The sequence below is a fragment of the Nothoprocta perdicaria genome, unplaced genomic scaffold, assembly GCF_003342845.1.
Source record: "Nothoprocta perdicaria isolate Ctin4 unplaced genomic scaffold, notPer1 scaffold_117, whole genome shotgun sequence".
In the NCBI taxonomy this organism is placed as follows: Eukaryota; Metazoa; Chordata; class Aves; order Tinamiformes; family Tinamidae; genus Nothoprocta; species Nothoprocta perdicaria.
The window spans coordinates 1,037,699-1,060,120 of NW_020454283.1; the positions used below are offsets into that span (position 1 = coordinate 1,037,699).

General features: G+C 59.2%; 1 protein-coding gene across 1 annotated transcript in view; it reads right to left on the minus strand.

Annotated features, from left to right (window-relative positions):
• The window catches only part of FBXO42 (F-box protein 42), a 16,084-nt gene extending 852 nt beyond the window's left edge, over positions 1–15,232 (minus strand). The window contains exons 1-9 of the mRNA XM_026053564.1: positions 14,968–15,232; positions 13,472–13,588; positions 10,783–10,917; positions 2,810–2,963; positions 1,792–1,902; positions 1,363–1,459; positions 679–735; positions 215–331; positions 3–104 (exon numbers count right to left, since the gene is read on the minus strand). Coding sequence (XP_025909349.1) covers positions 3–104; positions 215–331; positions 679–735; positions 1,363–1,459; positions 1,792–1,902; positions 2,810–2,963; positions 10,783–10,917; positions 13,472–13,588; positions 14,968–15,217 — 1,140 coding nt within the window. The 5' untranslated portion in view covers positions 15,218–15,232. The remainder of the gene's footprint in view (positions 1–2; positions 105–214; positions 332–678; positions 736–1,362; positions 1,460–1,791; positions 1,903–2,809; positions 2,964–10,782; positions 10,918–13,471; positions 13,589–14,967) is intronic.
• Positions 15,233–22,422: the final 7,190 nt, after the last annotated feature.

Here is a 22,422-nt window from a genome sequence, read left to right on the forward strand (position 1 = left end):
GCGGGCGCCGTGGCGCTGATGGGCGACGGCCGCGAGTTGAGGCTGGGGCTGAGCGGCGCGCGGCCGCTCGGCGCCTGGCTGAACACCACCACGCACTGGCCCACCTGCGGGAAGAGGCAGCGCCGTCAGCAGCCGCGCGGCGGCCCCGGGAGACGCCCCGCAGCGCCGGGCACGAGCAGCGCCGGCGCCCCGAGGCGGGCGCCCCGGCTCTTACCCTGCACGCAGGATGGCACCAGAGCTCCGGCGCGCCGTGCTCCTCGTTCTCCACCTTGAGCGGCTGCCACGTCCAGGGGCTCGCCCGCATGTGCAGCAACCAGGCGTCCTTGAAGAGCTGCGGGGCGAGGCAGGGCGGCCGCATGAGCAGCGCGAGGGCGGCTCGGCGCCCGCCGCGCTCACCAAGGCCGCGCCACGGCCCTTCAGCCACAGCTTCCATCCCATTAGCAAATGGGCGCTAATTCTCCCGAGACTCAATTAACCCCGGTGAGCTGCTCGAGATAGCGCCCGGGGTGCTTTTTATTAATTAAAGGCAGCTCTAGCTCGAGCGACAGCTTTGCTGGGAAAGCCAGCACGGGCACCCGGATTAGGGAAAGGGCGGCTAGGAAAGGGCCCCTGGCACTGGAGGCCGCATCCCAGGTGGCACTGGTGACCGCCCTCTTCCCGGAGCCCTGCCGTACTCACCGCGTTGGGGCCTCCGCAGCCGCCGAGGATTAAAATGGTTTCGTCATCTATGACAATCTGGAGGGGAGGCAAAGAGGAGCGTTTCAGGACGAGCGGCCCCGGCGTGGGCCAACTGTGCCTGCCCCGGCACGCAGGGTGCAGCGGGGACACGGAGCCGGTTTGGCTGCGCCGGGGGCAGAGCCGGGTTCGAGCGCGGCGCTTGCACCGCTCCCCGTCGCTCCGCGCCGCTCACAGGCTGCACAGGGTCCCTGTGCAGCGCGGGACGCCCCTCGCGAGCTGCTCCCCACGCGCCTTTCCCAGCTGGGGAAATTGGAAATTCCTGCATCTTAGTCACAGGAGTGACTAAGGGCACCGCCAGAACCGACATGTGGTGCAGTACCATGGACCTCAACTGCCCTCTAACAGGGGCAAAGCCCCAAATTTGGGTTTTTGGCAATGCTCGTTACACGGCTCAGCCACGTGCAGGACGCAGCACAGTAGCGACCTGAGCGTTAAGGGGGTTTCAGAGCACGACCTCACCAAATGAACGGCTAGAAAACAGGGGCCCGGCAGGCAAAGACAACTTGGGAATTGGAGAGCAGCTTTCAGGAGAGCCGCAGGGGGCTGCCTGGGAGCTGGGAAGCAGCCAGAGGAGGTTTAATCTCTGGTTTATCTTTCGCCGCGCGCGCTGGCTGCAAACCTCACCTGCGACTGGCCGCCCCGCGGGTGAGGGCTGGGCCCGGAGATGTTGGGCTTGGACCAGGCCCACTGCTCGAGATCCAGCACCCAGACGTCGTTGCTCCTGCAGGGACGAGACACGGGACGCTGAGCTGCGGGCACGGGCGCTCGCGTGCCCTGCGGTGCCCAAGGAAGCCCTGATGGAGGGCAGATCCTTCCCACCAGAAACGTGCTCCCTTCAGGCTGCTGCCCCAAGGGAGCTCCCGGGGACGGGGGCGATAAGCCAGGCCCTGCAGCGAGCACGAGCCCGCCCCTCGTGCCGGGCACACGGAGGCAGCTTCCCTGCCCGCTGCCCGGTTCCCGTGTGGGGCTGCAAGGGTGCGGAGCAGCAGCGGGCAGGGCTGTCCCCAGACCCCCCCCAAAACGGGGCGCCGCGGGGGCTCCCCGTGCGCTCACATTTGCCGCGAGCCCAGCGAGCCCCCGAAGACGATCATCTTGTCCTGGATGACGCAGGAGGAGTGGCCCGCCATGGGCGGGGGGCCGTGCGTGGTGACGATGCAGTTCCACCTGCGGGAAGAGAGGAGCAAACGCTGAGCACCGAGTGGGAAAGGAAGCAGGGAGCGGGACGGCCGAGACCAACCCGAATCCCCCAGCCAGCCCTCAGGAACGGAGCACAGAGCAAGGTCTGCAGAGGGACAAATCACAGCGGAACTCATCCCGAACACCCGTGCGCCTGGCATTTTTCAGGCATGACGAGGTCACTAGGCCAAGCTGGACATCTCGCCCCTTTCAATTAAGCGGGCCTCGAGCTATTTCCACTTAATTGCAGCGTCCGCAAGCCACCGCCCCAGCAGCGCGTTGGGTAATTGCCCCTTGCGCTGATTAAACTGGCTCAATGAGCGGGGAGCAGAATTCGCTGCTGCGCTGAGCACGGGGAGGTTAAAATGGAATCGGAAATTCCTGCATCTCCTCGGCCACTGCTGGATACATTCTTAGGCCAGGAGCTTCAGTGGCAAAGAGCCTTCCAAAATGGCATAAAATGGCAAAAACTTCAGCATTTTGCCCTTGGAGTGGAATTTGGAGCATCAGCAAAAGCAAAAACTCCTGCAGTTAAAGGTTTCCGCTCTTATTTTCCTCAAAGACCTCAAGCAAGCCCCATGAACTACATATTTTAAACACACCCATCCAAGACTGGAAAATATTCCAGAAAACACTTGGGGAGCCTGGAATATTTTGCATGTGGGTTTAGCGGAATAAGGAAGTAACCAAGAGGTCTCAGGTGGCATCACGCTCAGGTCTCCCAGGCTCGCCCGTGATGCCGTCCGCTTTTATTTGCTTTAAAAACAGATCCTTGGACGTGCCAGGGTTGGTGACACTTAGGAAAGCAAGGAAATACGTCCCAGGAGCCACCCGACGGCATCTCTTGGATGAGAACGAGGGTGAGAACGTGCACTGCAGACGTTTGCATCCTCACCAGTTTTTGGAGGGCGAGTAGGTGTGGATCTCGTCGAAGAACCTCTCGGGCTGGTGCAGGGGGTAGGGGCTGGGCCGCGTCCAGCCGCCGAAAAGCACGAGCAGGTCCTTGTAGACGACCAGGGTGGCCCCGGCCTTGGGCGACGGGTAGGAACCTGGGCAGGGACAGAGAGAGCAGCAAGATGAGGCCGCGGGCACCGAGCTGCCCCTCGCCGAGAGGGCAGAATTCAGGGTCGGGAGCCTGGTAGGACAAACGCCTGCCAATTAGCGTCGCTGCAATTAGCAGCAGCCCGAAGGCACGTTCCACGTATGGCAAAACGTCTGTCCGTCACCGGCAGGAAATGGCCAGCTTTCCAACATCCCCCTTGAAATTCCTGCTTTGGCGTGAGATGAGAGCAGGAATTACCCTCCGAGTGCCGGCTATGGCCTACCGGGGAAGCAGCGAGTGCTGAATCCCGAGGGATTTCGCCTCCCGGAGACGCTTCCCGGGCCGGCTCCACGGAAAGCGATGCTCATTTGGAAGGGATTGACGCCTCTCTCCTACGTTTGGTGCTCTCGGGGAGCCCAGGTTGCCACCCAGCTCCTGCCCCGCTCTAGGCACCCGACACACCTCGATGCTGCTCCCGGCACGTGGCCACAGGGAGGGACAGGGACTAAAATCCCTCAGGAAACCGCCCTGAGGCTATTTACGTGCTCTGCTACCTCCGGGATTGGAGACGGGGGCTCCTGGCAGGTTCAAACACCAGGAGAGGGTCACGCTGGGCTAGTCCCCGTCGAGCCAGATCTTCCTGGTTCGCTGCAGGGCAAAAGCAGCCACCAGGACAGCGAGAACAGCAACCATGCCACCAGGGTCAGCCCTGCCTCGGACACGGCCCCCCGGGGCTCCCGGGCGGTTTGGGACAGCCCGAGGCAGGGGACAGCCCTGTTTTCCCCCGAGTTTTGCCCATTACTGACTGTTGCACAGGTGACAGCAAAGGCAACGCTCCACTCGCTCGGCTCACGGGCCATCTCAGCGCCAGAAGCGAACTGCTTTTCGGAGCAACGCTCCTTCCCTCCGCTCCCCAGAGGGACGCGGCGTCTCCGGGGCTTCCGCAGGCTCCTCTCTTCCAGGGAGAGCCGAGCGCTGCCCTTGGGAAGCTCCCTCGGTGCGTGCGGAGCGGCCCGCGATGACTTTATCCACCTCTTAGGTCAGAGGGGACACATCAGGCTGTGAATGGGAGAATGAGCACCTCCAATGCGGCTCCAAAGAGGGAAGCAGGGCTGGTGCCCTGCAGCAGAGATCCAGGAGCAGAGATCCCCGTAGGGATCCGGGCTGGTGCCCTGCAGCAGAGATCCAGGAGCAGAGATCCCCGTAGGGATCCAGGGCTGGTGCCCTGCAGCAGAGATCCAGGAGCAGAGATCCCCGTAGGGATCCAGGGCTGGTGCCCTGCAGCAGAGATCCAGGAGCAGAGATCCCCGTAGGGATCCAGGGCTGGTGCCCTGCAGCAGAGATCCAGGAGCAGAGATCCCCGTAGGGATCCAGGGCTGGTGCCCTGCAGCAGAGATCCAGGAGCAGAGATCCCCGCAGGGATCCAGGGCTGGTGCCCTGCAGCAGAGATGCTCGTAGGGAGCCGGGGGAACGGGAACGGGTCAAAGCCCAGGTCCAAGGAGGGGTTTCAGAGCCTACGTTTTAGTGCAAGATGTAAAGGCAGGTTAGGAAGCGCGAGGCAGGAATCCTGAGTCCTCCCGCGGTGCGGACGGGATCGTTGCGGCGTCGGCTCCAAGCGGCAGAGCCGCCGTGTCCGGCCGCTTCCCGAACATCTCCTGCCGATAGGTGGCTCCCCCAGGCTGCTTGGAGCGACGTGGACCTTCTCCCAAAGTCCCAGCGCGTTCCCTGCAGCCAAGGGAAACCCAGCAGCGGGAAGGAATCGCTCCAGAGGGAATGCATTTAGGAAATGCTCTGCGCTGCTTCCCGGCGTCATGCACGGGCTGTTGGAGCCCTGGCGGCTCTGAACACTAGAGCTAAGCATGGCTGAGCAAACACCTGAATTTTATCTTTTCCTGAAAAAATAAAGAAGAAAAAAGGAAGATTTTCCATGTGTTTTCTTTCCCTTCGTTGCTCTCCACCTCTCAAAGGCTTTTCAGGACCTTGGTTTAAGTGAGCTGACCGAGAGGAACGGGCGCTCTCCAAGAAGTAAAATCCTCTCCCGGATTGAGAAATCCCAGCGTGGAATTTTGGAGGTTGTCTAAGGAGTATCTGAGGGCAGACACTTCCTTTTCACAGGCTCAAGGTTTTGCCCCACTCAGCCTAACTCTCCCCCACACCGAAACACTGGGGCACTTCCAAGCTCCCGGGGAGCGCCGGGGTGTCCGGCGCCGCTCCCAAACACGGCTCCTCACTTGTTGTATAAGGATTCCCAGCCTCCAGGAACCTATTTTGGCAGACGACCCCGGGGGTGGGTTTAAAGGGAGGCTGCGTCGCTCCGGGCTCGGGAGAACCACACGCACCCAACGGCCCTTTCCCTGCTCGGGGCGACCTCCGTGCGCCGGGACGGTGGACCGGAGAAGCTAAAAATTCCCCGCGCCCGTCTCGGAGATGGAGGCAACAGTGGGAAAAATTCCTGCCGTTAATCTCCGGAGGGATCAGCGCCCGGGGAGCCGAGCTCTCCTTATCTGAATCTAACAAGGGCAAAGCAACGAGCTATTTTTCATGCCTTTTTCATGCCGATAATGTCTTTGGAGGGCTCTGTTTTGCTGGCAACGATTCCTGAGGAGATTAAAAAATAAATAAAAAATAAGAGAGGGCTCCAAGCGCAGGAAAAAGGAGCCTGAGCGCGCGGGAAGCTGCCCAAAACGAGCGCTCCGCGCCCAAAGGAGCAGCGTTTCCACTAGGGATGGGTGTCACGAGGCTTTTCAGTGGTGCCCCTTCTCATCAGCGTTTGCCTCCGAGGCAGTGGGTTAAGAGCCTGGATATGGAGTGAACGCTGGGTGCCCGGTGCCCGGATCCGCTCCTGCCTCCGGATCCGGGCGCCCCAGCTCGGCCTCTCCTCCGCAGTGTCCCCCTCCGCAGTGTTCCCCACGTGGAAAAGCAGACCCGTGTCAAACCCACACCTCGCTTTTCCCCCCGCTCCGTGCTCCCTAGGAAGGCATGAATGGAGGTAACTCCCATATGGAAGGGCTCTGCATTCCCGGGAAAGCCGGGCACGCTCCCTGCTGCACCTCCCTCTGCAGCACAAAGCGGTGGAAGGGGCTCTGCAGGGTGCTCCCTTGGCTGAATTTCCACACGCGCCGCTCGAACGGCTCCGTCCTCTCCCAAAGGGGCTCTTGTTCTTTTATTTCCAGCTTAATTTCAAGGAAAACTTCCTCCCTCGGCGGCTCCCTCTTCACGTCCAGCCCGACCCAAGGGCACCGGGTTGGAGATCTCGGCTCTCGACTTGGCCGCTGTGTCCTAATCTGCTTGTCAACCTGGGAGGTCCAGAGTGGGAAAAAACTCCATATATTCAAGGAGAAGCAATTCCAAGGAAGCTTGGCTGCCACATCGACATCCTGAGGTTTAGGGACACTTAACTCAGGGATTCCAATGGGATCAAGTCGCTCCAGGCGTCGCGGTTCCATCGGCGGAAGAGTCAAGGTGGATTTTCAATGACAACCTGGCGAGTTGTAGCTTGGCAGAGGTGGAAATACACCTTAAATGCCAAGGTCCGTCTGGAATTCTACCCTTCCAGGCCGTGTTCGGGGCTACAGCAGCATTCCCCTCTATGTTTCGACCTCATCCATCCTGCTTTTCATCCAGAAGGACACGGGGCTCCCTTGGAGGAATCTCCACCTGCTCCAGTAACCTGTTGTGCTTGGAAGCGCTGCACACCCGAAGGCAGCGGCTGTAGCTGTAATTAAAGACACGACTCCGTGCCAGGCGTCAAGGCACTGGGGTTCCCAGGCAAGGAAGGGCCTCGGATCTGTCCCTTGGAACACGAAACGGGTCCCTGTGCCCTGGGACTGCAACACAGGGTGAAGCCGGGGCGTTTGGGTGACGGGTCTGGCAGCGGGTGCTGTTCCCCGTTTTGGGAATCGGCACAGGACACAACACACAAGCAGGGACAGGCTGCAATTCCGCATTGGGGAGCTTCCGTGCTCCGGCTTGGAGCTCCTTTCAGCTCTGGAAAGTGCAAGAGGTCTCACCATGGCATCCTGGCACTGTCCCACCTGAGACCTGCAGCTCAGCCTCTCGGCTCCATCTGAATCCCAGAACGGTTGAGGTTGGAAGGGACCTCTGGAGATCATCCAGTCCCACCTCCTGCTCCAGCAGGGACTCCCAGAGCACGGGGCACTCGGTCGCATCCAGGTGGATTTGGAAGACCTCTGGAGAAGGAGCCTCCCTGGGCAGCCTGTGCCAGGGCTCGGGCACCCTCACAGTCACGAAGTTCCTCCTCACATGCACATGGAACTGCCTGGGGTTCAACTTGTACCCCTTGACCCTTGTCCTGTCACTGGTCACCACTGAGAGGAACTTGGTCCCTTCCTCCCTGCATTCGTTTCTGGCTAGGGCCATAAAACACGGGAGGATCCGTGACTGCGCAGCGGCTGAGCCGCCGCCGCAGCCGCTCCTGGTGCCCGGCAGCTCCTCTCACAGCGACCAGGGCGCCCCAAAGCCTCTGGCATCGGAGCGGGAGAAGGGAGCTCCCGCCCCGGGGTGCCAGGATTGCCTGCACGGAGCCTCCCGGCCTTCTGATGTATCCGTGGGGATGGCGTCGGTCAAGGAAGGGATGGCGCAGGGCCAGGGAGGAGCAAGGCTGAGTGGGATGAAGACCCCGAGGGTTTCTCTGCTCCACACACAGACCCTTCGCCGTAGAATAAAGACGGCCAGGGAAAGATTAATTCCCAAATTCCCAGTTCCCAAAAAGCCTTTCACCCAGCACGCCCCGGCAGCACAGCTGCTTCGGGGCCCTCAGTGGCCAAGCAGGCGCTTGCCTGGGGCTAAGCTCCCTCCCCTGCCTCTCCCGCTGCCCTCTGGGCAACGGGAATACGAAACGCGGATCAGACGGAGGCGCCCAAGGCGCTGGCTCAGTGCCCATGGCCGAGGCACCCTCTTCCAAGACCCCCTCACCATTTTCAAAGCACACAGAAGGAAGGAGACCCATCACGAGCACCTCAGACCCGCGAGGAGATGGGACGCGTCTTCCCGAGCCCCAGGGTCGGAGGTCTGCACTGGGGGCCAAGCCCGGCGGTCGGCAGCCACCAGGACAGGGGACAACCCCAACCTGCAAGTCCCTCCCTCCACTCGCTGCACCGGGGCCCCTGCGTCACTGCTGGGCTGGGCTTTGTTTCCTTCCTGACCCTTCCCGCCGCACAAAAGCCCCTTTTTTGGGAGCAATGGAGCATTACGGACACCAAAAGCGACCCTGTCCTTGCCAGGGTGCAAGAGCAGCACCCTGGAGCACCCTGTACAACGCCAGCCCAAAACACCTCCGAGCCTCTACCAGAGTCTTGTTGGCGCATGCAGGCTGGGGGGCCAAGAGCCCAGGTTAACATCCCGGCGCCTCCTTCTCCGGCCCTTCGGGATCGCTGGAGAGCCGGGCTCGGAGCAACGACCTCCTCCTCCGGAGCAGCCGGGCAGGACCCCTCAGCTGGGCCCTGGCCTCAAGCAGCAGCATGAGGAGGGATCCCCGACGCGAGCAGAACCCGGCCAGTGCCGGCGCCGTCGCAGCTCAGCCTTGCAGGAACCTTGAAACCTCAGAAATTAGGGGGTTGTGAAGCCATCCTCTCCCTCCTCCGCCTCCAAGACGAGAGGAGCCCAACCCAACTATTTCTTTGAAGGGGAAATATTTACTCCTTCAGTGCAACAGCTCAGCCGGGAGATGAATCACCCAACTCTGACGTTGCCTCAGTGCCTCCGAGGAAGAAAAGCAAAAGGAAGATGCAGTTATGGAGAAAAAAAAAAAAAAAAGAAAAAAGGGGGAAAAAAAGGAGCTTTCTGCTGAACAGCCTACAAAGCTTCCCAATGGGAATGGGATGAAGCTCCTTCTTTTCTGAGCCCCGGCTGGGCAGGCTCCAAGGCATCTAGCTGGGTCGCTTGCATTTCCTTTAGGTAGCCCTACCTGGGTGTTTTCCACTCCAGCAGCAACTACGGGTGGTGGAGAAGGTGAACTCCAGAAAAAGCCAATTCCTTGAGGCGGTCACTGCCCACGAGGAAGAGCCCTAGGTCTGAGCTGGGGGCTCCGCGGGGCAGCAGCTGAAAGCTCAGCCTGAAGCGACGACCGAAAGCCAGCTGTGAATCCCAGTGCTCCTGGAGGACACCAGCCCTGCCTGGACAGCCGTGCTGAAACGCGGGCAGAAGGCAGCGTGGTTGGACCTCTCCAGCACGACTGCTTGAGAGGAGAAGCCATTGTCTTCTCCTGGAGAAAGACCCACCCATGGGATCACTAGGATGAGCCACGTTGCCCAAGCGAGGGCTCCCCTGTGGCACCCACTGCTTCATCTCCCTCCAAGTTTCACAGCTTGTGTCCCCTGCGGGCACTCTTCTCTCCCAGGCAGCGGGTGCCAACACTTTGCTTAGGGCACCCCTAAAAAAGCAGCTATGGGCCAAGAAAGCACCACGGGCACCAGCCCGGCTGACTCATCCTCTCTGGGAGGGCTCAACAAGAGCGCTCTGTTCGGCGAGGCCGCCCCACGTTTCAGCTGCGATCTGATCTCGCTCATGACAGCGCGCCGAAATATTTCCTCGGGGGCTCTTCCCATGGGACTCAACCCTGACACATATTCCCACAGGACTCTCTTTTTAAAAATAATAATAATAGGAAAAAAAAAACAAACAGTGCTGCTTGTTAGCAAGGCAGTGGGAATTCTGCTTTAGAAAATACCGAGGGGTGACGGCGGCGACGGGCGGGCGGCGCGGGCCCGGGAATGCCACGGAACTTGCTCTCCGCAGGAGCAGGAGCCCGGGGCAGCGCAGAGCTCGGCAGAGCCCGCCAGCCTCTTCATGCTCCTCGTGGCCTCTTCTCCACCTCTGACCGGAGGCAGAGAGGAGTTGGAGTGGGGAAGGAGGGAAAAATAAGTTATTTGCTACATACCTGCCCTGCGCTAGGTCTAGCTTAGCCCTCTCTCTTGGTTTCCAGCCAAGTCGTTATACGCTCTGCCTTGACCCAATGCAGGTCGCTTAATTTTAGTGCTTAAGAGGCCACAAGTGACCTCCTATCCCGACAAAAAAACGGATTACACGGAAGCATGAAGCCCTTCATCCAGCCAGCATCGTCACCCACACGGCAACCCCAAGACACAGCCCATGGGGCAGCAGCAGCTCCGTTTGGAGGACCTGAAGGAAGGATCTGGTGGGGAAAATGGAGCTTCAGGCGGTAACTGCACAGTCCAGGACACACAGGACGACTCAACGGGGAGAGTCCAGTCGCTGCCGAGCTGCTCTCCTCCTCCTCCCTTTCCTCATTAAGTGCCAAGTTTTGCTGAAACTGGTACTTCTGTCTCACGTTTTATCCACAAAGAGCGTCTCTCCTTCCAATTCTTATACTTTTATCCTAATTATTCCAGTCAAACACAGAGATATATGGGGAAAATGAAGCGCTTTGTGGTGACATTTCAAGTTCAAAGCTGGTGTGGGAAACAATCCGTGGCATTTTCCACAGTCCCGCGGGAACGTACCTGTGTTGCTAGGTGGCCCCAGTGGCTGCAGGCAGCACGTGGGCTCCTCGAGGAGGAGGAGGAGGAAGGAGCCCGGCGGCTTCTCTGTGCAAGGAGGAAAAGCAGCAGGGACCCAAGTGGCTCCGCAGCGCAGCGCTGCAGGCGCAAGGACGCACAGGCAGGCTACGTTTGGGACATACAACCTGGAACCTGTTCCAGGTTTCCAGGCAAGCAACCTGGAACCTATTTCCACGAGGGGGGAAATACAGCATGAGCCTCGGGGGTGAAATGTGGATAAAGGCGTCGGCGGAATGGAAAGGAGTCGGGAAGAGGGCTGTGGATTGCTGGGCGGCCACCCCTTCTCACCTGACGCCAGCGGCCGGATCCACTCCTTGCTATTTAGGTCAAGCCTCCAGAGATCGTTGAAGGCTGCGTTGCAACTGCTCTGCGTGCAGCCACCAAACACGTACATGGACTGATTGGCGTCGTAGTAGCACGCACCTGGAAAGAGAAAGAGGCAGGAGCTGCAGACGAGTCGCTCCCCTTCTCGGGGCCTAACGTTTCTGGTCTTGCAGCCCGGGTTTGGAGGAGGAGAAACCAAAACCAGGCTGCAAGCGACTCCGGCGCCTGCGAGCTCCCTTGACCCCTGCCCAGCTGCTGCAAGAGCCTTTTAAGGCGATTGCTTCCCCGAGCTGAGCCGCTCCGGAAAGTGCAAGGAAAGCTGCCTTAGATGCTTGCAGTTAATTAGATCAGCTGTGATTAACATGTTCAGCACACTTACCTTTCTAAGCTGCTCTGCGGGGCTGCAACGTTTTGGTATGTGGATGCACCGGGGACCTCCAGCCAGTAACTCATCCCCTTTCCCAAAGCTGACTCATTTTGTCTCATCCTAAGAAACTTCCATGGGATCCCCTCTGCTTCTCAGGGAAGGGGTAAGGAAGGGAAAAGGTGGACGGGGAGCAAACACATCTTGAACAGCCCTCAAAAAGAGCCAGGAATTAGGCAGCGTGCACGGAAACGGACCTCAAACACAGAGGCAGCGCGTTGGCCACTGATGTTTCGCTTGGCAAAACCCAATTCAAGATGAGTGCTCGGAAAGCCATAAAAAGAAAACTCCCGTTAACCCCAGAAACACAAGTGATGCCTCTACGGTGCGGGAGGAATTAAGGGAAGCGCTCCTCAGATCCACTCCACGCGATATGAAATCCACAGGGTTTTAGGCTCTGGGAAAGCTCAAAGGTGTTGGGATATCGGCTAGGGCTTGCAAGGAGCAGGGCTAGGTGCCCCACACTGACGGGCAACATATTCCAAGAGGGGAAAACACTCAAGTGCCCCAAATTTTGCAAGTTTTTCCTCTGGAAGAGGTAAAGGGGTGAGATGCATCCCTAGGCCTGCCCAAGGCGTGCGCGGATCCCTAGGAATTAGACCCCCTAGGAAGTGGAGTAATTTTACATTCTCGTCTCCAAAAGAAGAGGCCCCAAGGTCCCGCTGCACCCCAAGCTGTGCCTGGCACGTCCTGCCCGCGCGGCCGCGATGCGGGGCGCTGCCAACGGGGCTTTGTGCCTTCTCTGTGGACGGCTCCTACGGGACCACGGCTCCTCCGTGGGTCACAGCTCCCCTAGGAATCCAAGCGCTACCGAACGCAGCAGGCTGAGAGCCCTCTGCTCCTGGCCAAACTCCTGGCCCTGCTGCTTTTGCAGCCCAGCCCATTCATCGTTTCAAATGGGGAGAATAACTCGGAGCAGGACGCTGCGAGGGAAGAAGCATCAGGGCGTTTCAGGGTGCCAGAGATGGTGCCCTTGTTGCAACAGGCAGAGAAAAGAATAAATATTTATTCCTAACCTTTGCACCTCTGCAGGCGCTGAAATCCTGATGGCAAAGACGGTATTTTGAAGGTATTTTGAGCATCTTTCTGTTTGCCCCTCTGAGCTGCGCAGTGGTAACGCATGGGGCGGCGGAGATGGATGCAGAGCAGGACAGGGCGAAAGGAGAGAGCGGAGGCGGCGCCGCAGGAAGGGAAGGCGGAACGCAGCCCCCCTGCCCTCGATGGAAACCAAAGGGAACCGGCTTTGGAAACATCAAAGCACCTTGAAGGAAGTAACTGCACCTATGGGGGTGAGGCTGGACGGTCCCGCTGCGTGTCCGGGCGAGAAGGCCCCAATACTGCAATTCCACCCCCAAATGTGCACGACTCTGTGAATCGGAAAACGGATCCTACCTACGGGAGAAGTGAAGCTGGCCAAGCAGTTACCCCAAGCAGCCTCCTGCGCAGGAGCCTACGCTGAGTTTAGGGAACCTACGTCGAGTCATTCTGGTTCCCGAGCCGCCTGGGTTGACAAAAAGCCCCCTCTAATATGCTAGGGTGGAAGTGGCACTTCCGAGAGCCCCCTAAAATGCAGCCCCATCAGGATGGCCAATCCCACCTGCAACTAGAGGAAAACACAGGCAAGTCCACGCTGACCTGCAGCGGGCGCTTGATGAGCAGCACCAGTTCAAAGCGAGCTACGACCACGGTGCCTTCCTTTATTAATTGCATCTTTTCCTTAAGCAGGACAAAGGAATCTTTGCAGAAGGCGCCAACTTCAGCCTAATCCCCTGCAGCACCTCCCTAGATCTGTCCCGGCACGTTCTGCACATGGGCTGCTCCATCACTTATTCCTGGGCAGTATGAGAGCTTGATGGCTGCTTGCTCTTGAAATCAGCACACGTACTTACCTTTTTGCAGAGGAAACTCCATGGATGCGTGGCCTTACTTGCCCTAAGAGCCACCGGATTCAAGTGACCATCAAGTGAGTCTTTGTTGAAGGGGACAACGCAGACACCAAGGGTTAAAAAACCCACCTCACGTTAACATTTCCTCTTAATAACCACGGAGCAAAAGTCAGCAGTGACGAAGAGCTGCCGGATCCCTATTTCTGTGCCGAGTGCTGGTGTTGACAGAGCCGTGTGTTGCCGCACGCACGCGGCTGCATCCCGGGGACAACCCACCAGAGCTCCCCGTTGCAAACGGGGGTGAGAGAAGGGGTTTTTTTTGCCCCCCAAGTTAACTACTTACTGTGCGAGAAGCGTTGTGTGATGGGGGTGCCGGGATAGGGGTAAGTGCGACTCTCCCACTGGATGTTTCCTTCGTGCACCGCTTTGATGAAGCCGTGGTAGCACTGGTGGGCCACACCTGCAGGAAGACAAGGTGTCACAGGGCATGGGCACAGCGGGAAGGGTCTGCCCTTGTGCCCCTGTCCTGCGGCCTCTGCGGGGTCTCTGGCTCGCTCCGCAGCTCCCCATGGCACCCCGGGCCACCCTGACCGGCGAGATATCTTCCCCACAACTTTCCCGAGGCTTTTTCCCCAAGAAATCCGGCCTTGCAGGCATTGCAAACGAAGCCCAGGATCCCCCAAGCAGCTGGTCCCGAAGAGCCTTGAAACGCGTCTCAGGCAGCGGGTTTCCAAGCAGCTGCATCCTGACAAACAGGAAAAATGAAGCGGCAAAAAACAAACGGAGCCTTTACCCGCAGCGACCTCCCCGTTCGCAGGGCATAGGTTGGAAGTGACACTTTTCTTCCTGGAGCCACCGCAGGAATAAAAAGGACAGGGCCACCAGCAGTACCCGCTGCGGCTCGTCCCGGCCCTGCGCTCCGGACAACGTCGAGGGGCAGGAACACAGGCATCTCTCACTTGACCTCCATTTCATTTATTATTTTAGAAGAAACCAGTTATGCTAGCGTGGCAGGACAGATTTCCTATGGATGCAGCTGCCTGTAAGAAGGCTGGTGTCCCCAGTGGTGTCCCCTTTTTGGTCAAATGAACCAAAACTCAGGCAGACTTCTCAGAAGGTGTCACGAGCAGAGCGGCAGGTAACGTTTGGACAAGTTCACAGGAAAACCCCTTGCTGTATCGCGCGTCTCTAGCACTACAATCTCCCCACAAGGCTTCGGAATTGCTGCTGCACTGAGACAACCGGAAGCATCCGTATCCGAGGGCTGCTCCTTCAGGAGAGACTGTCAGATCTCCAGCACTGCAGGTGCAGCTCAGGCGCTGCCAGGTGTCTTCAGCAGGAGCTGCAGCAGCTCCTGTGCCAGCCCAGAGTGAAGGCTGCGGGGGCCTAATCCAGAGGGAGCTCGAAACAGGGCAGATTTCCTCACATGAGATGTGGGGCAGCGGGAATGGGCGCTCCCGTGCGGAGAGGAGCCCCAGGGTTAGGAGCACTGCACGCTATCAGCGCGTGGGGAGTGTTCAAGGCACATCCCCAGCGGGCGGATGCACCACCAAGGGCTTGGGGTTCTCACTCCTGGAAATTTCCAGTGAGCGCATCCAGCCTAACTTGGAACACTCTCCCTGAGCCAAGGGCTCCATGCATTCCCTGCACTGCTTCCTGCAATGCCCTGACCCTGGCGGCTATTTCTTCCCCGGCATTAATTTTGTGGAAGTTACATTTCTGAGTTAAAGGCGGGAAAAAAAACAACTATGCAACAAGGTGGGTCTAAGACAAAGCAGAGAGAGGCTGGAATTGCTGTTCCCACAAATAAGAACAGAGGACACGTTCCCCCGCCGGTACCTTTGATGAGTCGATACCACTGCTTGCAGACGAGGGCTGCGGTCTTGTGCTCCTGGTAGGGCGAGAGGAAGGACAGGATGTATTCCAGCACCTCCTCCGGGAGCTCCAGCATGGACCTGCGGTGCGCGCTCCGCGGCAGCTCCAGCTCGGCGGCAGGCTCCTCGTCCTGCTCCATGGTCCCTTCGGCCGCGGCCTCCTCGGGGTCCACGGCCATGAACGCGTCATCCTCGCTGTCCGAGGAGCTGGCCATGGCATCGCAGTGCGCGCCTGCGGGGGCACACAGGGCGCGTTACGGCTCGCGGGGCACCGGGGAGCGCTCCAGGACGCCCCGGGCCCCCAGGAAGCTCTGCCCTGGCGGGCACCGAGTTAAGCCCTCGGATTTGGCAAGCCCTCGAAGCCACCGCCACCAGAGACCCGGCCCACCGGGGTGGGCATCCTTCCCGTGGGATCACCAGCAAAGCAGCGGGAAAGAGGAGGCAGGAGGGAGATCCCCCCACACTCCTGCAGGATCCCCCTCTGGCTTCGCTGAGCACTCGGTTGCCACAGAAAAAGGGCAGAAAATATGCAGGATGGGCTCCCTGCGAAAGGTGGGAAATTGGAGCTCCAGAGGGTCCCAAGCGGGAGGAAAAGCCCCCGTGGGAGCAACGTGCTGCAAACTGCCCAGCTGTGGCGGCGGCAGCGCCCGGCGTGAGGCGCAGGCTGCAGCGGGTCCGTCTGCAAAGGGAAGCGCAGCCCTCGGCCCTGTTTCCCGGCGCACCCCCCTCAAATCCCGCTCAGCTCTTCTTGGAAGTCTCCGAGGGCAGAAATTCTCCGAGATTCCCCAAACGCAGGGTTTATGCACCAAAACAGAGGCCCGGCGCAGCGGCCGGGGTGGCGCGACGGGAAGGAGCAGCCGCTTTCCAGGATTAAACCCGCGGCTCCGGCTGCTCGGCGCTCCCGATGCCGGCCCGCATCCCAACGGCTTCGCGTGGCCGTGCCAAGGAAAAGCTGGGAGCAGGAAGCCGGGGTTGCCGGCAGAGCACCCACCGCCCGGCCAAATGCAGCCCGAACCCACGGAATTCCAGACTTTAGCACCTGGAAAGCTGACGATAAAAGGCAGAAGCTGCACTTCAATAAAGTAATCAGAAGCGGAGCTGGTGCGTGCAGGGAGGATGCAATGGGCACCCGGGGGGCACAAAAGGCTTTGGAAAAGCCCTGCGGAGAGGTGCCGAGTTTAACCAGACACCCTCTCTCACACAGCTGCCCTTGCAAGCGCTTTCCCTTGGTGCTGGACCCGGCTTTGGGTTGTCCCGCGGGCGGTGAATATCCGAGCAACACAAAGCACCGCGAATGAGGAATTTGGGCAGCGGGCTCATCAGAAATCCCACGCAATCCAATGCAATCGCCAGGATGGAGCCGGGAGCCCCGTTTCGCTCCGACTCACAGCTGCGAGGGCTGCTGCTCCGTCCCTCCGAGGTGCCGTCGCTCTGCAGGAGCCCCAAGCCTCATCCCGGCGGATAAATTCCGGCGGATTCCGTGAATAAAGCACTGCTTCCTCTGCTGAAGAGGGGGACACCTTTCTTTGGCAGAGCAAGAGCACAGGGAGGGAGCAGAGAGGGCTGTGACAGGAGGAAAAACAACCTCAGGGAGCTGGGGGAACCTTGCAACGTTTCTTCAGTAGCAGGATGGGGAAAGGGAAGAAATAGCGACCGCAAAGGCCGGTATTGAGCTCCAGGTATATTAAGGAGGGGAAAGGAATTCACTTCATGGATAAATTGGGGTGAACTGCTTGGGGTTGGGGCGAGGAGACCCATGTGGGTGGCTCTGGAGTCCCGGCAAGGGGCTGTTCTCGGGCCCTTCCATCTCCGCCAGCGGCAGATCCCGGGGAGCCGCCCTGGGAAAGGAGCCACATCCTGGCAGGAGCCTGAGGGGGCAGGAGGGAGGCCTCGAGGGCACCTGCACCAGCCTGCCCTCCCATGCCCACCCAACGGGCCACCGCCAGCCCTTTGAAGCCGGTTCCGCCACCCTCACTCCTCCTTCGCGGCAGGAAATTGGGGTTTTCCTCCCCAAAAGATCCTGCTGCAGCCTCAAAAACAAAAGTCCCGCAGGTGCCACCCGCAACTCCCAGGCCTGGGCGCCTCTCCCGGCTCCGCTCGCTGCCTAAGCCAGGGCTTTTGCCAGGACCCTCGGGCCAAGTCTAGACACGGCTTCCCAAGGACGCTCCCTGCAGCGCAACACGTCCCATAATCCATGAATGTTAACTGATATTTTGCAATAAAAAGGTTTTACAGGGCTGGCAGGAAGCCCTCCGGTGCCTCCGCCTGGCTTTGCCGGGCAGGTTCCCTCCCCGCCGTGTTCAGCGCTTTTAGTTTGAGCTTTCAGTGGGAAAATGAAGCCACGCAGCAAGGTTTATTACTAAACTAACCTGCGAAATCCCATCCTGCCTAATGCGCCTGGCTGCAAAGGCTCACAGTGCCGGAAAGGAGGCGATTTATTGGGGATGTCCTCTCCAAGCCAAGCGGCACACGCTTGGCACGCTGCTGCCGTGGAGCTTCCCGGTTCTTTGGGAATAGAGCAGTGTTTTAGGATAACGCAGGAGCAATCTGCCTTTGGGGTTCGGCTGCTGGAGGGACTGAGATTCATTCTGCCAGAGCAGAGCTTGCCTTAAAGGTTAATGAAATATCCCCAGCTGTAGAGAGGAAGGTGAAGCTGAAGCACCAGGACCATGCATGGATATTCCTGCAAAAAGCTGCTCTGTGGAGATCTCCACAGGGTTTTCCCGGGATGCAAGAGCCTCCTGGGTTGGTCGTGTCCAGGTTTACTCCCCAAATCCACCGGCCAAAGCTGCCCCCAACGCTGGTGGGTTGGGGAGGAAGAACCTTGGGCTCGCACGCTCCCTCTGCCGGCTCCCACCAGGCCGTTAACTAAGAGCCAATTAAAAGATGAAAATTTCAGCTCCAAAGTGAACGAAGGGAAAAAAACACACGCGAGGCAGAAAACAACATAAAGAAACTGGTGAATAAACGGCCTGGAGAATCCGAACCGCATCACGAGGTTGCCAAGAGGAAGGTGCAGACGCTGCTCGCGGGGCAGCGGCAGCTGTGCGAGGATGAACGCTTCCAAAAGCAGCCCAGCGGCGGCCCGGGTGAGAACAGACAAGATTTGGAGCCCAAAACTGACCTCCTGCCTGCTGCAAAACGAGCAAGACGGCAAATACCCGAGATAAACGCGGATAAAGCCCCTGCTTCTGCGTGCGGCCGTGTAAGAAGGCGGGAGCTGGGCGCGGGCAGCCAAGCTCAAAGCCACCTGCTTGTGCCAAGTGCACGGGCACGGCGCCATGTCCTTGCTCTCCACCTTTCAGGGAGGGAGAAGCTGCTAAAATTCCCCGGGTGCCGAGTAGGTTTCACCGAGCGGGACCAAATCCGCAGCCAGGCCCGCTTGGGAGACGTTTAATGCTCATCGTGCGGCGAGAACGGGCCCGACGGGAGCGACACGGGAGTGGCGCCAGGGCCACGCGAGCGCCGCGGACACGGGCACGGCTTGCGACACAAGCCGGGCTTGAGCAAGGGCTCCCCGAACACGTTGGGCGAGTCCCCTCCACGCTTGGGACGGGCTCAGATGCCCGTTTGCTGCCACCGCCACAACGGGCCCCTTGGGAATATAAAAATGCCCTTTTCTTGCAAGGCAGCCCCTGCGTGGGGCGATGGGCATCCCGCCATCCGAACCTGCATCCTCCCTCCTACAGCTTCCCAGGACTCCATGCTGGAGAGCTCCGGCTGCCTGTTTTCCTTAGGGAAGGCACCACCTCCATCCCTCCTGTCTCTCCACATTCCCCACAGAGTTTGGAGGAACTTGACACCCCTGCGATATTCCTGCCCCTATGAACTAGGCTCGAAAGCAACGGGATGGGCACAAGAGGGGAAAACAAGAGGCACCAGAGTCGCCATTCCAAAAGCCGAGGAGACGGAAAGCAGAACAGTTTTCCCTGGAAAAAAGAGGCGCTCCGTGAAAGTCAATCGCAGCAGAAAGGCTGTGGCAAGGCTGGGTTTTGCTAGGGCCTGACCTGCACACACGTGTTTGCACTTAAGCCAAGCTCTAGCAAAGGATGTTGTCCCCCACTAACGCACAAGAGCGTCCGCCCAGCAAGTCCCAGCCCGGACGTGCCTGCAGCCGAGCTGAGCTCAGCCCTAAAGCGAAGGCTGCGGTGGGAGCTGCCCCCAACCCAGACCCTCCATCCCCGGGCTGCCCAGGGACCCGTTTCTGCTGCCTTTGCTGAATGCACCAACAGAACAAGCAGAAACTCAGCAAAAGAGAAGACGTTTTCATCCTCTCGGCGTCAGAATAAAGAGGTGGGGAGCGTGTCGGGAACGGCGACCCGCTCGGCAGCGGGGACAAACCCCGGCGGCTTCCCAGCGCTCGGGACCCACCTCCCCGCGCCGGCACCGCCAGCGCAGCCCACGCACAGGAGCCCGTGAGCCCCGCAGCCCCAAATCACCCGGGAAAAGGGCAAAAACACCCGGGGTGCCGAGGCCAAGGAGCACCCGCGACAGCGCCGGGATCGTGGCGCTGGAGACTTCTGGCTTCCCCGAGCCGGGTTTCAGAAACGAGGCCATGGCCTCGCTCAAGCTTAGAAGCGTATCCTGATGGCACCAAGAGCTCTGTTGTTGTTGCTTTATTATTATTATTATTATTATTATTATTTCTTTTCGTTTTTTGACAGCTAGCTGGAAACACATCAGCGCTGGAAGAGAAGCAGGGAGATATTAATCACGAGATAAAAAGGGAGACGGAAAAGGAGACTTACGGAAAACGAGCGCAGCGCTTGCGAAGAGGGATGGGATGTAGAAACGGGGCCTGAATTCATCACTAGTGGCCTTATTCTATGGATGGATGTATAGAAAGCAGGGCGAGCGGCCGGAGCCTGATGACGGGAGCCTCCCGGATGACGGGACCTTCTGGAGTCACCGGGCAAAAAGAAAAACAGGCTGGGAACAAATGCAGGAAGAGCCGGTATTCACCGGGGCTGGGCAGAGGTTGCTCTTTCTTCCCACAGTCACCTGGACTGAGGAGGGTCTTTAAGAGGAGTATTTTTACCCTTAAGAGCAATTTCTTATCCCGAACTTCCCCGGTTATTCAGTCACTTTTTACCTGCTGAACTACGTGCCACCTCCAGACAGATTCATGCAGGCAAGGGTCAGGATTTCCTCAGCATTACGGGCATCTTTGATGAGCAGAACATCAATATTCAGAGATTTTCTATGGCTGCCTTGTATTTTCAGTATTTTGTGGCAAATGCATCTTTAAAACGCACCTAAAGACATATGCAGAGCTTCACATAAGCCAAAAATCAGCCAGCCAAGACACACCAAGTAGGGTGAAACTCGCTCAGAAACTTGCTTAGCCAGCAGATATATATTTTGTTTAACTTACCATAAAGCTGGGATGGGAATACACATCACAGCATGCTCAGATATGGATTAGTGGAAGGTCTAAGGGAATATTGGTGGCAAACAAATGTAGTAAAGCCCTGGAGGAACAAACGGCCTTTCCTACACGCTGACCAACGTGGTGTTTGTCACCACGACACTGACACGGATGCGTCGCTCCTCTGCCCTTCCACACCGACATACGCAGGCTGGAGCAAAAAGAAAACCAGGCTTTGATTTCCAAACCACATCAATGGGCAGCAGGAGCTCCCGGGAGCTGCCCAGCCTGGCTAAGCCGGAAGAAGCGGCGATCCCAGCTCAAACCTCCCGGGGACGCCGCCGAGCTCCCAAAGGAGCTCTTACCCGGCAAAAGCTCATTCCGCGAGCGCCAGAGCCCTCTGGAAAAGCTTTTACGTGGCTTTGGCGCGAGCCTCGCTGCCCGGCGCCTCGTTCCGCTCTCCCCTCCTTCGCCGGCGCGTCCCGCCGCGTGACGCTGCATTTCCGTCACCGACGAGCGCGCTAAGCTTAGCTGCGCTCCATCCCCGGCGCGAAAGGTGGCGGGGGCAAAGTCTATAGCAACGGTTTGCAATAAACCCTCCTGGGAATAAACGCGCGGGGAAGGCGACTTCCCTGTGCCCGGAGCCTCCTGGAGCAACCCCATCCTGGGAAGGGGCTCCAAGGGGCCGTGGTGCCGCCCCCGGGAACATCCCGTTCCTAAATAAACAAATATACGATCGTCGAGGGCTGGGAAGGTCCGGGAGCTCCTGAGCTCGCCTTGCTGTCCATCTTTGCATTGAAGATAATGAGAGCGAAAGGGGGAAAAGGGAAAAAAAGGGCAGTTTTGAGACTGAGCACAGGCAAGGGCAGCCCCGCTGTCCTCGCAAAGCGGAAGGGAACGGGAGCAGGCAGCAACCGGGGGCTTTGCAAGGTGCTCCGGTGTGAGAAAACGCCGCCTGGGTGGAGCAGCCTGTCAGCCCAAAGCGCAGGTACGAGCGGGGAGGCCCGCGCACAAACATCCCAGCTCTGTGAAAACACGCGGGACATGCCGCGCGCGCCGCTGCTTTGGGAGGAAAGGCCACAGGAAAAGTCAAAAGCACCCAGGGACCCACCGGGCTGAGTAATTTCTCCTACTTACACCTGATATCCAGCGCCACGGAGCGCCCAGGACCAAAGGAGCTCCCTCGCCCTCCCAAACCCGAGCAGGGAAGAGCTGCAGACACTGCAAAGGAAGGAGGGAGAGCCAAATTTTCTCCGGAAAAGCAGGCAGGGGGAAAAGAGCCTTACTTCAACAGCCCAAGCAGAGCAGCCTGGAATTAAATACTGGAAAACAAGAGGTCCCGCTCCCTCCGGCAGCCTCCAAGCGGAAAACCAGACCAGCTCCGTGTACAGCCCCATCCAAATCGACGCTGCACGGTTCCAGCTTTAATTCCAACGCTGCATCTGATAACACGCCTTGGACTCGCTGTCCTAACGCACATGATTCCCACCTGGAATTTCCTACCTGGAATTTCCTATGTGCATCTGCAAAGGGGTTTCTCGGGCACCCCGGGCGTTTTGCTGAGGCTACGAGGGGTCAGCGGAGCCTTCCCGCATGGCAAGTGGGAAAAGCCCCTTTTATCCAGGCCGGATAACGCGGGGAGCCCCGCGAGGGATGCGGGGGACCTGCCCCAGCCCAAAGCGTGCAGGGCAGCGATATAAAGGACGGGAACGGCGCGGCGGGAAGCGCGTGGATCCCCCGTACGCCCGGGGGAGGCCGAGCACGGGCAGCGCACCGGGAAACCCACCAAAACCGGGAGTTTGGGGGATTTTAGCCCCTGGGAACGAGGCAAAGGGCTCATTTCGGTCCTCTGGCGGGCGCAGGTGCCTCCAGCCAGGGGCGGCCGCCCGCCCCGCGCCGCCGCCTTGGCGTTTTTGGGGCGGAAAGAGCCTTTTGGGGGGCCCTTCGCCCAAAGAGCAGGGCCGGCGCCGCAGCCCCCTCCCCTCGGCGGGGCCTCCCCGGGGGCCTCCCGGGGCAGACAATGAGGCGGCGGCGGCGCCCCCTCCCCTCCCC